We start from the raw sequence: 16410 nt of genomic DNA, 5'->3' as shown, positions 1-16410 counted from the left end.
CATCCACGCTCAATGCACGTGTGAGAGTTGGCAGCCCTGTACTTGCATCATATTAGTGCAGGGTTGCACAAACTTAGCAATCGTGGCTTGATTAAGGGAGATAGGGTTAAGTACTTATATTGAGTTATTGATTACTAAGTATAATTTGAACATTTTGAACGTCCTTGGGTGCGTTCGAGTGCTCTAAAGCGAACCAAAGTGAACTGAACCAAAGCGTACCATATCGAACTGTGCCAGTTTTGGAGCGTTTGAGCACTCTGTTGAGAAAGCATACCCCACGAGTTGTTTTTAGAAGAGGTCACGCTTGTTTGTAGCAAGAATGTCATCGACCTGGCGCTTGAACAACTTACACCTGTCCCAAACAAAGAGAATGATGTCTTTCCATTGTGACGTATGCGCATGATACGCGCATGCTTTACAGCGAACTTTTGGTACGCTTTGGTACACTTTTGGAGCACATCGGGAAGTGGTCTACTTTTGGCTCAGTACAGTACAGTACGGTACACTTTACGAAGCGTTCTAGCGCTCCTCTGGCGCGGGTACAGTACGGTACAGTTCGCTTTAGGAGAGTGCTTGAACGCACCCCTTGATACAAACTAGGTAGCTAGATGTATGTGCAATGTCATCACTGTATTTTTAAAGGCGCATAGACCCAGTGGGTGCGGGGGCGCTGTTGATGATACTGCCAATCACAGTAGCATCGATACTAAGATTGCCGAAGTTGAGCTGTCATGAAGAGTAAATGACGTAGGTGTTGCTGGGTAATGTTGCCTTCATTGTCTTTTCTGCGCATCACTGTCTGTAGTAATGCCAGGGTGTGTGCATATCTGCTTCTTAGCACGACATCACAAAAGAAGTTTGCTAAAGCTGTCATCCTCCTCAGCCGAATCATTATTTCATTATATTGTTCTACCCTTTCAAATGTCAAATTGACGATGGAGAGATGTTTCACTCTAAAGTGTATGTGTTTGTATAAGTAAGCAAACAAGGTAAGGGAGAAGGCAAAGAGAAACTTACAGCTTCACACTGGCTGAGGAGCCTCACTGGACGCCTGTTGGGTGGGCCCTCACCGCCAGCTCCACCACCCCTGCCAGAATCAACCCCATTTCTGGTTCCCGTATGATGAGCGGTAGACTGACCACCACCAGTACAGGAAGCTGCTGCCCCAGTTCTCTACACAGTAAAGAAGGAAGAACTAAAACTTGTGATAACAAAAAACAATGAGTTGGATAACACTATGGATGGTACAGTAGGCCTATTGGTGGAGGCGAGGATTGGGCTTGCAACTTTTTACAAGATACCATGAAACCACTTGTGAAATTTTACACAGCGTACCATTCAAAGACAAATTCTAAGTTTATTTGATGGAAATCAGTTCTGGAGTGGCTGAGACATCCAAAACAAAGTAAAATAAAGTGATCGTAATAAAAGTTGGGTTCCACCTTTTATCAGGATTACTCTGTATTGGATATCTCAGCCATTTCAAAACCAATTTTCATCAAATAAATGCTGAATTACATAATCTTTCATATTTCATAGGAGGGTTCTCATTTTGTTGCCCCAAAATGCTAGAAACCTGTAGTTAGGTCTCAACCAAAACTATACGATCCCTCTAAACATTTCGTATATCAGTGGTCTAAAGCACTGATACAATATAACCAGTGCCATGAATTTGTACCTTTGAAAAACAAACAGTCAAGAGTTCAGGGGGTTTGATGCTCACCTGAGCTCCATAAGGCAAATTCAACCTTGATGCAACTTCCCTGTGGTGCCCCTTGGTACTAGTATAGTCATCAACTTGAATGTAACTACATGTACCTCTTCACGGCATCTCATGAACAATTACAATGCATTATTTGTAACCGATAATGGTATTTAAAAACAAAATGCAATTTACCAGTTCTACTGGACAGAGAAATGATGACGAACATTAAGTGTTTTTGCTCTCAACAGCACTGTCCCAAGGCCACCATGGGGACAATATTACATCAACATTTCAAATGAATCTGCATCAAGCACCAAATATGCCTAGAACCAGAATGAAGGAGTCACACTCACCGACTGATGCCCACTTCCACCTGCTGCTCCGTTGGCGTTACCATCCATGGACTTCCGAGGGCTTCCTTTGCCCCTGGTCTCCATGTCCTCCAATTCTGCCTTTTCTATCACCTCCTTCTGCTCCTTCTCCTCCTCCACCTTTTTCTCCTCCTTTTCCTTCAACTTCTTCTCCTCCTCCTCTTCCCGCTCTTCCTCCTCTTTCTCCTTCTCCTTCTCCTCCACTTCCTCTTCTTCCTTGTTCCTCTCCTGGACATCTTTTTTCACCTCCACTTCCTCCTTCTCCTCCTCCTCCTCTTCCCCCTTTTCCTCCTCTTTCTCCTTCACCTCTTCTTCCTTTTCCTCCTTTTTCTCCTCCTCTTCCTCCTTTCTCTCCTCATTTTCTTCCTCTTCCTCCTCTTCTTTCTCCTTCTCCTCCTGCACCTCCTTCTCTTCCTCCTCCTCCTCCTCCTCCTCATGATCGTCAGTATAAAGAGACTGCATCTGCCCCAGGACATTTTTCACCTATTTTTGAAAGGGGGAGAGGAAATAAAATTTGATAGTATAACCAAGGTGGGACATCTTATTCTACATTGCATATATTGCTAGCTGTAGTTGATGAATGACTGGTAAAAAGGCAAGAAAAAAAAAGAAGTACAGTAAAACATACAGCAGCATCTACAAGCAAACAGTCACACAGTGTTACAGTTTGGTTTGGCAGGGACCATTGCTACACTTAAAACTGCATACATCTCTCAATAAATCAATATGATTTTTCAAACGGCAAACTAGCACACTGACCAAATTTTTCATTGCACAGAAATAGGCTGGTTGCCCACAGGCAATAGAAAATGTCTTTACTTTTGTGTGAACTGACTCTCATGTTGTCTCCATCTATTTCATTTTCATTTTGTGTAACATGTACAGTACAGTGTATCCCTTTGTAATGTTCATTCTGGTTTTTGTTTCATGTTTGTAATGTTACGATAGTTATCCTATATTGTTTACCTGGTTGAATGAATACCGGTAATAATGATAAAAATAATAAGAATAATAATAAAAATAATGATAATAATAACAATAAAATAATGATAATAATAATAATTATTATAATAATCATATTATCAATGATAACTGTACTACTACTACTACTACTACTACTACTACTACTACTACTACTAATAATAATAATAATGATAATAATAATACATTTAATGAATTTGAATGAAAATGAGCAAAGAAAATGGGATTCCGTCTCCATTCATGTGAGAGACATCCGGACTACTACACTGGTGCTCTACTGGTCTAGGAATCCAGCAAAGGCCTCAGATTGGAATTCCAAAGGAATCCCATTTTCTTTGCTCATTTTCATTCATTTAAAATACTTCTGGTCAGTTTCCTTAATTTGTTTGCATTCATCTTATAAATCTGACACACACACATACGTGTAAAATCATCTGTTGGGGAAAGATATATCACAATAAAATTAGACTACAACCGACCTCATATTTGAATAACTTTTCATCCACTAGCAAAGCAATTGGGATCAGGCAGTCTAACCCTGCTTTGGATATAAATTCTTGATACATGTCGTATTGTAAAATGCTCCAGCAATCCAAAAGCATTACCATACGCACAACAAAGGCATGACAAGTATCATTCGGCTCCAGAAAGTCAACAGTAGTGGATGAAGGCTAGCCAGTCAAATATGAGATTGTTAGAATATTACCTCCGCCAAGGGAGGAGGTTAAGTTTTCGTTACCGTTTGTTTGTTTGTTCGGGCACAAAATAACTCAAAAAGTTGTGAACGGATTTAGATGAAACTTGCAGTAAAGGATGAAAATGACCAAGTAACAAATGATTAAATTTTGGTAGTGATCCAATAATTTTTTGCGAGTTTATGAAGGATTTTTGATATTTTGACAGGTAGGGTCAATGAACTTGGGAGTTCAAGCTGCGCATTTTTGAGGTTTTCAAACGCGCACTAAAGTGCGTGCTTTAGTTTCTGCTAGGGCGAGGCGTGCCGCGCAGATGAGGGTTTATGACGTAACAAATGCTTCTATATTGGGAAATCAGGCGATTTTTTTCAGCATGTATACCGTACCTATGGGTAAAGTGGTGGAGAGGAGAAAAATCTCTTTGGGAAGAGCAAGATCATCGGTGGAAAGTACACGTGTAGCTGCTTGGCGGAGGTCTACGCTCTTAGAGTGCTTTTCTAGCTAATATTTAGATTGCATTTGTAATTTGTAGATGTTTCTCACAGTTTGAATTCAAGTCTAAAAGTCTGGATATACACAAGACATTAAAATTTCACTCCAAATTCGACATCCTTTGCACCATTGGCACACATGAGGGATGCAAAGGATTAGCAAGCAACTCATTAGACTTCATACTGGAAAGTGTACTCTGGTCAACACTCATCAGTATGTAGAGTTCTACAGTTTCATGGTTACCACACCAAATTCATAGACTGCAATGTCAAATTGTACTGCAATGTTCCCTAGCATGTATAAATATGATGGGTTAAGATGAAATTTCTGTTAACAAGGATATGATAGGGGCTATGGCTTTTGTGGCAGTATAAGAAACTGATTGGAAGTGAAGTGGGCTCAAATAACTCCGTTTTTGCACAAGCATGGCAGTGCCACCTTAAACTGGTCCAATAACACTTGAAGGCTGTGGTGCAACAGGTGTTAAGTCAAATTTGTACATTATATAAATGTTCACCTCTTGCTGTTCTTTTTCCACTTGTAGCTCTTTTTCCTCCCCTTCCATGATATGCAGCATCTCCACGACATCATCTCCTTTTCGCAGAGACTTCTGGTCCAGCATGTCCAGGGTAATTTTCTCCAAATTGTCTCGTTGTCGTTGTGTTGTTTCCTCTTCATTCCTAAGTCCCTTGAAGAACTCTTCAAACTCATCATCACTGAAGCAAGCATTCCTCGATACATTGCAGTCTGTAAGCTGCATGTCACTAGTGACATGTATGTCTTTATGACCTGATCTTTTTTGGTCAAATAGGGTATTTCCAGGGCACGTCTGCTCAAGTTCAACAGTCAGTGCCATTGTAGCCTCTTTGATGTAGGATTTCTGCATTTCAAGAAAGAACAAGCAGGCAAACAAAATGATTAAACTGAAACTCATCATGAACCAACATGACACTGTACAGCAGCTTAAGATCACATACCATTATGAGGCATTTATACAACCCCCAAAATGACTGATCAGTACTGCAACATTAGACATCAGATGGAAATACAGGTATGTTTGGAGATTGACTTACAGTGTACAGTGCATATGAAAAAAGAAAAAAGGGCAATCTAACTTTGGAGTGCTACTATTTTATAATATAATTGTCACCTATGGGGAGCGCAATGATAGTTGTGAGGAAAGGGGAACTCTCTCTCTTTCCATTGATACATAATTATGTTGACAGAAGTCATGCATTAAAGACAATAATGCCTTGCCCGCCTTGGACTACTTAACATAACAATGTCAAATTTTAGAGCTTGGGTATTTGTTCTATGTTCATCATGTCACTGCCGGCAACCAGGGACAGCCTGGTGGTAGTGTCGCTGCCCGGAAAGCAGTACATGACAGGTTCAAGTCCCGTAATTCCTTTTTCCGACATGTTTGCTAAATTACAGATCAGAAGTTGCGATCTTACAAATTTCATTTTTTGGAGAGAGACAAACTGAAGTAAATTCAAACCTCAACAATGACAAATTGCACTTTTTCCAAGTTTGAGTGTTATCGTTAAGGAATGAATGTTTCACTGAATGGATCTGTCAAGGAAAGTGGTTAATTAAATCAAGAGGCCAGCCTGCAATCATGCAGGTTTGTGTTTAGGGTTTCTTCTACCATCTTATGGTCCATAACCTTCAACATGGCCATATTGTTGACAACTGGAATTGGTCACTCCCACAAAGGCTAATTACACTGTAACCTATTTTCCATTTTCTCTATTCAAGACATGGTTTGTCGCTGCGAGCTATGTGTTGAATACGAACAGAGAAAAATGGACTATGTGGGTTGGCCTTTGTGGGAGTGACCAAGTTATCAGACAGGTGGGCATATTATAGGTTATGGACCATAAAATGTTAGAAGAAATCCTATCAAATCACAAATCGTCAATGTAAACCTGCTTTCGTACAGGCTGGCCCATTCTTCTACTTTCATTGACAGATCTCTTCCATTCAGTGAAACATTCATCATTCCTTCATGTGACACTCAAACTTGGAAAAAGTGCAATTTGTCATTGTTGTCTTTAAAGTTCATGTGCTCACAATCATGCATGTCATTTGACAACATATTTAGGTACCAACAGGAAGAAGACAAGCTCTCTTTTCCTCACAGCCAACACTGTGCTCTCCATAGCTGGCAATTGATGAAGATAGTAGCCCTTCAAAGTTGGATTACTTTTTTTAATGCTCTGTATAGTAGTTCTTGCCCTGTGACATGATGTGATGGTAGACAGTTGGTGCTGCATTATCAACAGAGACTCCAACTATCCCGTTTTCGACGGGAGATCTCCCGCCGAAAACCCATTTTTGCAAAATCTCCCGTTCTCCCGTTTGAGATTTAATTTCTCCCGCCCTGGCTCTTTGTCTCCCGTTGGAAAGGATTTCTTACATATTTCTATCGTATGTTGAAAAAATAAGCCTTACATAGCACCAGAGAGCATCTAAAACCCTGGGAATTTCGCACTTCGCACACATCAACTTTGAGTCTCCCGTTTGCTGGGGGTTTCAGGCGGGAGAATCTCCAGATCAGAAGGTACTTTAGGTTGGAGTCTCTGTATCAACACTACCACAACCTGTTCAAAACTGGAAAAATATGATGCAGAGCATGCGACTCCTTCAGGGCAAAAGCTCTAGCCAAAAACGAAACTGCATTTATAACCAATTGTTGCATTACTCTACTCAACAATATTAGCAACAAAGAAACATCCCAAAGTTCTGTAATTCCTCACTCCTTATTGTGCTGATTTTTGGACAGGATATTTCACCTACACAAAATCACTTGATGTGTGCATGTAAGTACAACATTAAACAATGGCAAAGCTTCAATGCTATACAGTGGCAGGGCCCTCAGGAAGAATTCACAGCTTAGGAAATCTGATGAGGCAGCCCTGGCTGTATGTTCATTATATCACCATTGCTTTTTATGTCATGACTGATTTTTATTACTTAACTGTTATCACTTGTTACATTATTTTCATGTTATAAATAATATCCTGATCAAAGTGGTGCATAGTGCAAAAATCATGGTTTTGTATGTGGTGTATACCAGACACACACACATCAACTACAAAATATATAGATGCCCCAAAAAGCAATGAAAATAAAGAAGCTGAGTGGTACCTGTAACTTGAATCCTTTCATAAAGCTAGATAATGGAGAGCAGATAATATGTTACAAGCAAGTACATCCTTGGAATACAAACACAAGCCACTTCCTTGTTTCATGAGTATGATATGAGAATAGAACTGAGGTACATGTATAGCAGAATAAACTTGGCAATGACTGAGATCTCTTCCGAGAAATAGGAATGCTTTGCGTACGAGAGTTCATGTTTCGGTACATTGTAGGTCTACAGTGCACAGCCATTGTACAGTGGGAGAATGCCATGCAATATACCTTCCTGGGCAATGTACAGCACCAACACATGCATGTATCACACCCATTCCAAAACATGTACCATTCACAGACCTCAGTATGTACAATGCTCTGTTGCAACAAATAGAGCACAAAATATTAGATGCACTTGACAGTTAACTTACCAAGGACAATATCAGTCACAATCTACGGTGCAATGACAGCCACAAGATATCAATTATCAACAAGTACCGGTACCTGGTTTACGTACATGTACTTTGGTCAATGTTTGGAACAAATATGAGTCACTGCGTCATAAATAACAATTGATGCTAGACACCACGGTACCAACAGCGGGCGCTTGATTTATGTCACTTCAAGTGAACTTTGATACTAACAGAGTGGAGCACTGAACATTTCCCATATTGTGATACCTACTTAATTCATATCAAGAATGCTCACTGCTGGTATTAGTATCAAATTCTATCATCCAAATACTCAATGAGTACCAAGACAAGCTGACTTCATAATTTTGATTACAATTAAACATTTTAATCATCCCTCCTAAAACCATTCACCAAAGCTATGTATGAGCTATTACAATATTAGTTCACCAGTACATTTTTTATTCTACAACTTTCCTCTTCCTCATTTCATGTCATCTGAGCTAGTTCTACTGATTTTCACATTAATGGGACTGTACATCAGTACTAGTTGAGGTGGGGATTCGAAATTGATTAATCCTAAGTGAGATAATGAGAAACCTCTTTAATGAAATATGAAAGAGCATGTAATCTTAAGAAGGATTCAATGTTTATTTGATGAAAAATGGTTTTCAAATGGCTGAGATATCAAAAAAGTGATAATAATAAAAAGCGACAGGCCACGCCTTTTATTAGGATCTCTTTTGTTTCACCTTGTTTTTGGATATCTCAGCCATTTCTAAACCAATTTTAATCAATAAACTTTTGATACCCCTTAGAATTGCATGCTCTTTGACATCTTATAGAGTGGCTTCAAAATACATGTATCTCGCAAAACGTTCAAAGCTAAATCCTCACCTCAACCAGAACTGTACACACCCTTTAATCTGTATTCAATGACTTGTCTCCAAGCTAGCTTTGTACTCATGTGCTGTAAAGGCCTGCCCTCATTTATAGTTTTGATTATTAAAAGCTTCTACTATATATAGGTTCATGGTTTTGTTTGATTTCACTTAATTGATTCAGTGAGTGAATTTGATTATGATGTGCATTAATTACAGTCATTAAGATTCAGTGTCTTCCTGGAAGAAAGGAAAAATAATACTTTTTCATTTTTTTTAGTATGAATATTTGGAATGAGGTAAAGTGTACATGCAAGTATGATGCAGAAATTATTTAGTCTTTGACATTAAGGGGGCACTACACCAACAAAATTGAAAATGACATCACATATTTTGCATTTATGTCATGAAGAATTTATCAAAACCCCATAAAACTATATATGTACATGTTGCTAGAGATGTCAGCAATACATACATTATAATATATAATATTACGCATGGTTACCGTGGGAACCAGATGCCTACAGGTGATTGGTTACCACAAAAATGCCTACTACTACTGTAAACTTTGGCATTTTTAGTTCATATTTGGTCGATAGATGCAACTCAAAAAACCACAGATTTTAATTGACTATTTTTGAAAAATGTGTTTTCCAGTTGTCATGGCAACCGGTATTAACAAATCAGAATTCAGCTATCAATAACTTAAAAACTAAAGCCACAAAGTGCTCAATTACATTATTAAGCATCTCCTTCTGCATATTAAAGTGTACCAAATTTGGGAAGAAAATATTGAAGCATTTTCAAGTTATAGCAACATTTGTAAACAAAGGTATATAAAAACACATTCTGAGAAAACAGCATTTGAAAATGAACATGTCACTTTCAAACAATAAAATACATAAAAAAGTTGCATTCGCCATATTTCAACACAAAATTGACCTCAAAGTACAGGCAGATGCCATTTCTAGCAGTATATAGACATAAATATCCCTTCAAAATATATGTAGAATTCACTTAATGCACTTTTACAAACATATTTTGTCAAAAATTATGATTTTAACTCACAAAAACACAGTACAATGATTATATTCAGTGTTTATCACACTGCAGTCCCACCTATAGAGTTTTGAATATGTGTTCTTCCACTGCAAAAATGTACCTTCAAAAGGGTATCAGAAAAAAGGAATTTTAACCACTTTTACTGCATTTTTTTAGTGTAGAACCTACTGAATATTGAAGGTAAGAACCTAAACTGTCACTAATAAGTAAAAACAGAAAATTGGAAAAATTTTCAATTTTCGGTGTAGTGCCCCCTTAAGGACTTCTTCCATTTTCCACATTCATTTCAATCAAACCATACTGGTAAAATTTGATTACCAGTCACTAATGAATTATGGGGTCTCAAATGACATAAATCCAGAAATGTTCAAGTACTTGCGCTGATTACCCTGACACAGAAACATACCATGATGGCAATAGGGCATAACCCACACTCCTCTCAAACCCCCCCCCCCCCCCAAAAAAAAAAGTGATGACTACCGGTACTCAAATCACAATTAATAAAATAATCACAATGGATAACACTAAATGAAACTATGGATAACATACAGGTAGCAGTGACAGGGCAATTAATGCAAGTTACTTGTTCCAGAGAACCCCCATTTTTTTAAACAAAAGAACTAAAAGACAAAAATGAAAGGGGTGTGGGCGCCCCCTACCCTTTAACAAAAAAATTGTGTGCAGAAGAAGTTTTTTTTTTTCTTTTAGTTTTTTGTTTTGTTTTGTTTTTTTGCTTGTCAAGCGATGAAACCCACAAGTGGCACCAGAAATATTTTTGCCGTTCCCCCCCCCCCCCTTTTCGGAATTCCTGGATCCACCCAGGGCTACTTCAAATAATGCAGCTGAAAAACATTACTTTACATTTTAATGCTTGGTATTGGTTGAGCACTGTGCTGGTAAATGAAACACAAAATATAATCTTTCTTAATTTGTTGTTTTCTATCTATACTATTCTTTCTCCTAATGCTTTATTTCAAAGTAACACCATACCTGCCGATGAGGAGTGTGTAGAGCATAGAATTATTTATTACCTCCACCACGGAAACAAGTGAAAGCTTTCATTGCCATTTGATTGTTCTTTGATGGTTTGTTTGTTTGTTTGTTTGTTTGTTTGTGTCTGTCTGTGTGCAAAATAACCGCAAAAGTTGTGGACAAATTTGGATGAAACTTGCAGGAAAAGTTGGTAATGGCATCAGGAACAAATGATTAAAGTTTGGTAGTGATCCAGGAAGTTGTATTGGGAAGTTTTATCAATTTTTTTAAAGGATTCTTGAATCTTTTTAGAGATAGGATAAATAAACTTGGGAATTCAAGCTGCTTGCATTTGAGGTTTGCAGAGCGCATGCTCTGCTCGGGTGAGATGATGCACAGCTGGAAGCTGCTGATGTGAACAAAAAGCTTCTATATTGGGAAATTGGATGATTTCCAGCAATTGTGTATGGTTGGAAATTAGACTTCTTGGTGGAGGTCTATGCTCTCAGAGTGCTTTTCGCATTATAACGCATTGCTGGACTATATGGTTAAAAAAAAAAAAAAAAAAAAAAAAAAAAAAAAAAAACTTTTGCAGCAGGTTTGTCTTGTACTCCCTATATTTATTCAAATAGGTTCTCAGAGCTATTACTGTATAACAGACATTTTTGTTTCACACACTATTCACTGCATAATGCAAACAGTAAAACTGTCCCATAGGATACTGTGCATGTTTTTTGTAAACAGGACTGTACAAATTTACACTGAAAATTGTGATTGATAAAAAAGTGTTAATTTATTGATGAATTACATAGACAGTGCAATTTCTGCTTAGCTCACAAAATATGATTTTTCAGAATAAAGTCAAAGTTAAAAAAAAAAAACATATATGGTCCCATATGATGCTGATGGATAAATGACCATAAAATAATCTATAGATTAGCAATTCTTAACATTTGTGACCCTGCACCACAAAACCAACAAAAAGTCACCAGACATTGATGTTTAGTTAAGAGAAGGTTCTGATGGAAAGTTTTAAAATGATTTTTAACTAAAATTAAATTGACTTTCTGATATAATGAAAGAAAGGCACACAATCTTGAAAAGTGTGTGCAGAGAAAAGAGGCTCTGAAGTACATTGTATAATTATGGTCTATTCCAGCACAGACTATTAATTTACAAAGCCACGCTCTGCAAAATGAATGGGACATAAAAATGTCTCATGCTCACCTGAGTATCGCAAGTTCAACCTCCATGCATTCTTGCAGACTCAGCTTACCTGAGAACATTGGAAACTTGGCGGGGGGCGGGGGGGGGGGGGAGCTTTGGGAGTTTGGGGCATGGTGTCCATTTGCATTAATCCATCACACTGGCAAAAGTACCTGCCAAGTGCAATGCAGTTTATAGAAGGTTGGACTATGCATGTAGTTTGGATGGAAAAAAAAGACTTTTAAAAGCTCTTTCACCTCTCATTCTAGAGAAGAATATTATTGAATACTCCTTAATGAATCCCCCCCCCCCCCCTTTTGGATTTGGACCTGCAGCCCTGGATCTGCAATCAAAAACTTGGAACTAAAGTGATCAATGTACAAACTCATAACTTTGCTTCATCACTTCTGGTTCCAGAGATTTGTAAATATTCCTTAATGTTGGAGGGGGGCAAATGGACCCCTGGAGGTCCCCAAGGTGAGCATGGTGGCCAGTTTAACAAAGTGAGGTGTTAACCCCCTGGCATGCTACAGTATGTACCTGGCAAGTTTGGTGAACATTCATGGAGGGGTTTTCAAGAAGAATGGAGATGTCTATGTACGATTTAAGATCCCATTTGGACCCATCCCACCCCACTTCCCTTGGTCCCATGGGGGAAAGGGGTACCCAGAGTCTGCCATGAACAATCTTGAAAAAACAGTTATCAACATACTGAATCATTGTATTTACAATGTATTTATCTCACTCACATCTGGTTTGAGAGAAAATCTTTAAAGACCGCTTACTGGGGTGGGTTGGGCCCTCCTGCTTTCCCCACCCACCCCCCCCCCCCCCCCAGGTGGGGCATGGTGGCCATTTGAATATAAATATTGAGATTCTTTCCCCTGGGGATGCTTCCTGCCAAGCTTGGTAAAAATTGGTCATGGGGTTCTCAAGAAGAAGATGAAAATGTACAATATAGGCAGCATTAGGACCCCCCCCCCCCCCCTTCCCTGGGTCCCAAGGGGTGCACCCTTGATTCTACCATGAACAAACTTGAAACTAGAGTCATCAATGTACTACCGCACACTTATTAACTGGGCTCTATCACTTCTGGTTTTAGAGAAGAACATTTTTTTTAAATACCTTAATTTTGGAGGGTCTGGCCCCCAAAAGGAGGGTTCTCAAGAAGTTTTAGATGAAAATGTGCATGTTTACGCATAACGCACATCAGACAACGGATGAAGAGTGCTCGCAATAGCTTAAATTAGGTGAGCGAAAAACAGTATGACGCAAAACTCCACAACAACAACAATGAAGGGATTATCAGATCGAGCTGAAATTCAGTGTGTATTATGGCTTTGGGCTGGTTGCAGTTATCCTAGACCCCACAGCGGTCCACAAGGGGTTTCAGCATGTTGCTGCAACATGCTCAAATTCTTGTGCAACATCCTCAAATGCCAGCAACATGTTGTATAAGATCCTCAAGAATTTGCAACAAGTTCAAAATAAAATGTATTCAAACATGTGAATACATGTGCAAAACATGTGAATACATGTGCAAAACATGAGCGGTTGCGTCCCTTTTAGAGCAGCGAGAGTGGAAGCTGTGCATAATTGAGTCTGCAAAAGGGTAGGACCAGCATAGCCAAAACGGAATCAGCGTAGCTAAGTGGTGACAGCATATATATAGCATGAATGAAGCGTACTGAGAGCGTCGTAGCATCATGCCTGGATTCTATACCACAGTAGAGGTTGTAGCGAGAGCATCATTGAAGTGGGAAGGTAATGCTTTGGTCAGGGAAGAGCGGCGCAGCAAGCGGGACCATGTCAGTGTCTAGTTTACTTCCCATTCTTGTGGCAATGTTACTACGCTCAGAAAGACCTAGCTTGTTACGCACATCCCATGATGTTTACACTGTCACTACGCTCTCCCTGCTTGCCTAACGATTCAAAATAGGGTCAATTTTGATTGGGGAGATACACAAAGGGAAGAAGTTTTGAACAGATTCAAAATTTCTTCCCGATCTGAAAAATTGTCCACTCAAACCTCATCCTCCAAGTGCTGCTGCTACGATGCTTCCAATCCCCACACACTGCTGCTGCTCTCCCCAATCTGCTAGACAGTACAATACGTACATCAGGATAGATCAGGGTCCATATCGTGAGGGGAACAGGCCTAGGGGCTTTAACAATACGTGCTCTTGTGCAGCCTGACCAGACACCATGCTCTACATTATAGGCGAGTTGATTTATCATCGGATGCTTGTTTTTTGTGGTTCTGAATTCCACACTCAGAGGATGATATTTCGGCCAATCAGTAATTTGCAAAGTCCTGAAAACTATGAATTTGGCAAAATTATGAAAACTATTCACTACGATTTTCAGAAAATTGACTTCAAATACATTCATCTCCAAAAAGTTGTCTTTGGAAAAAAGTAGGTGTAAAATCACACTCAAAGCCGGACACGATTTTTGTAATAGAATAATGAATGTCTTTAGCATCTTGTCCTTGCACCAGAATCACAATTCATACGCATGATTCACTGTACACACTCACACACAGTCTTACCGAGCTGAAGTCAAAGAAAAAAATTGGCTAATGAGACTCAAATTTTGTATTTTACGGTAAAATGTATAACAATACACATAAACATCATAGTTCACACGATAAAACCTAGCTTGTGAAAAAATGACATCTTTTTTTAAACTAGAATATTTTACATTTTTGTGCCACTTTTTATAATTTGCGATATTGGTCCATACAACGCTCTGCTCTGTGAGGCTGGTCTATGATTTTTACGAAGTCCTACGCGTATTGAATGTCATTCCAGAAATGCGTGCATTCAGATGATCAGAATACCCTCCTGTTTAATACCAGTATAACAGTAATAGAATCTAGACTGTAGACAGTGTCATTTAGTAGCTGCATACGTGTTGTGCGCTCTGCACACATGCGCCCCTTACGGCGACCAGCCCCATGCCATACGCATTACGCTATGCGTATGGGGCTGCTGCTGGTCGCAGTTAATGCGCCCCATAGACTTCTACAGTTTCTGCAATATTCACAGATTCTCAGAGTCTGTGCTTGCAACAGCATGCTAAAATTTCAAGTTGTGGACCACTGACCTTAGCTTTATTTCTACGATTCTGCAAAGCTTTGGCCTTTACCTTCGTGCACTGCAATTTTCTATGTAGACTCTGAGTCTGAAAAGTGTGTTAGAACTGTTGTTGTGTCAGATATAGGCCTAATCAATAATACTTAGGCTGCTTAATAAACTTTACTTAAATAGTATACGACACTGACTATTGTATTTAGGGGGTCTATAATAATAGGGACGTCTGCCATTCTCATCAGTAACTCACAATGGTAGCATGCACAGCTGCACAGCCCAGTTTTCAGTCGCTGTATGTAAGTGTAAAAACGTTTTGGTCAGGCTACAGTACCGGTACTAACGTTACCTCCGATCAGTAGACAGACAGTACGAATGGTGATTTCTACACGGGGGACCTGTGCAGCTATGGAAGCTAGTCTAGTCTAGTTGTTTGCTTGAATGTGCAAAATGTGACTGATTTCCACGAAATTACTACTATTAGAACTAAAACTCAAAAGTGTTCTGTAGAGTCTATTTCATCGGGTCACTCTCAGTTCGTTATGTAAACCTAAGCAAATCTACGCATTTTCAAAAAGAATCATTACCTCAATAAATCAATGAAATCTCTGTCGATTCTCTCTTCCTCCCCCGTAGTATGTTGCAGATCAGAAGAAAATGAACTCACTGCATACAAAAACAGATCCTGTGCGGCGCGGCGCGCGACGGCGATCAAAATTACGGCGGAGGCCTCCTACGATCCTAACCACAGAACTCTGCTAGAGTTCTGTGCTCCTATAAACCGCAACAGCGACCCCAACACGTGGGGTTTGTGTACATCTCTCTCTTAACTAGTCTTGTCTCCAAACTTTTTATGGGAATGTTTTGTTGTTGTTTTTATCTCGTGTTAACAACGAGACACCATTTGGTAATATCATAATGTAAACTTATTTCCCAAAAATAGACAGATTCTCAGGATCTAATCATAAAAATGCCGCACTCTGGTGTTGCGGGGGGAGAGAGATGGGAGAGGGCCGGTGGTGGGGAGTTAGAATCTCTCCCTGATTGTTGAGACTATGCAGTAGTGGCAGTGTTGTGCGCTCATCCATCTAGATCCCATATCCGTACATAATCCCCGGCCAAACGGCCGGCCGCCGGTTGGATAGTGAAGGGCCGTACCAGTCGCCGGATTGAAACAAGTGAGTTCTTGCAAATAGAACCTGAAGGCTGAAGCTTTTGTGAGTTTTCACATATATGTGGTCTACCGGTATATAACTATATAGACATCTACATCTGGGTAAAACTCTAGTGTATAGAGATAGAACACTTTAATATTGCTCGTGCAGTTCGTGATAGTTCGGTGCAGTTCGTTAGATACCGTTCCCTCACAGACCGCTATCAACGTTGAGTGATGTTCCGGATC

General features: G+C 39.4%; 1 protein-coding gene across 1 annotated transcript; it reads right to left on the bottom strand.

Moving 5' to 3' along the window:
• Window positions 1-1946: 1946 nt before the first annotated feature.
• LOC139731254 (uncharacterized) lies at window positions 1947-7913 on the bottom strand. The gene is made up of 4 exons (XM_071642141.1): window positions 7817-7913; window positions 4762-5124; window positions 2383-2559; window positions 1947-1955 (listed from the first exon to the last, which is right to left on the bottom strand). The coding sequence occupies exons 2-4, from the start codon at window positions 5098-5100 to the stop codon at window positions 1947-1949; spliced, it is 525 nt and encodes a 174-aa protein (XP_071498242.1). The 5' UTR covers window positions 5101-5124; window positions 7817-7913.
• Window positions 7914-16410: the final 8497 nt, after the last annotated feature.

This window comes from Diadema antillarum, unplaced genomic scaffold (genome assembly GCF_040938485.1).
Source record: "Diadema antillarum isolate AM-2024a unplaced genomic scaffold, OU_Dant_1.0 seq00000367_RagTag, whole genome shotgun sequence".
NCBI classification, from domain to species: Eukaryota; Metazoa; Echinodermata; class Echinoidea; order Diadematoida; family Diadematidae; genus Diadema; species Diadema antillarum.
The sequence above is the reverse complement of the archived record's forward strand: the minus strand, read 5'-3'. Positions and strand labels throughout refer to the sequence as shown.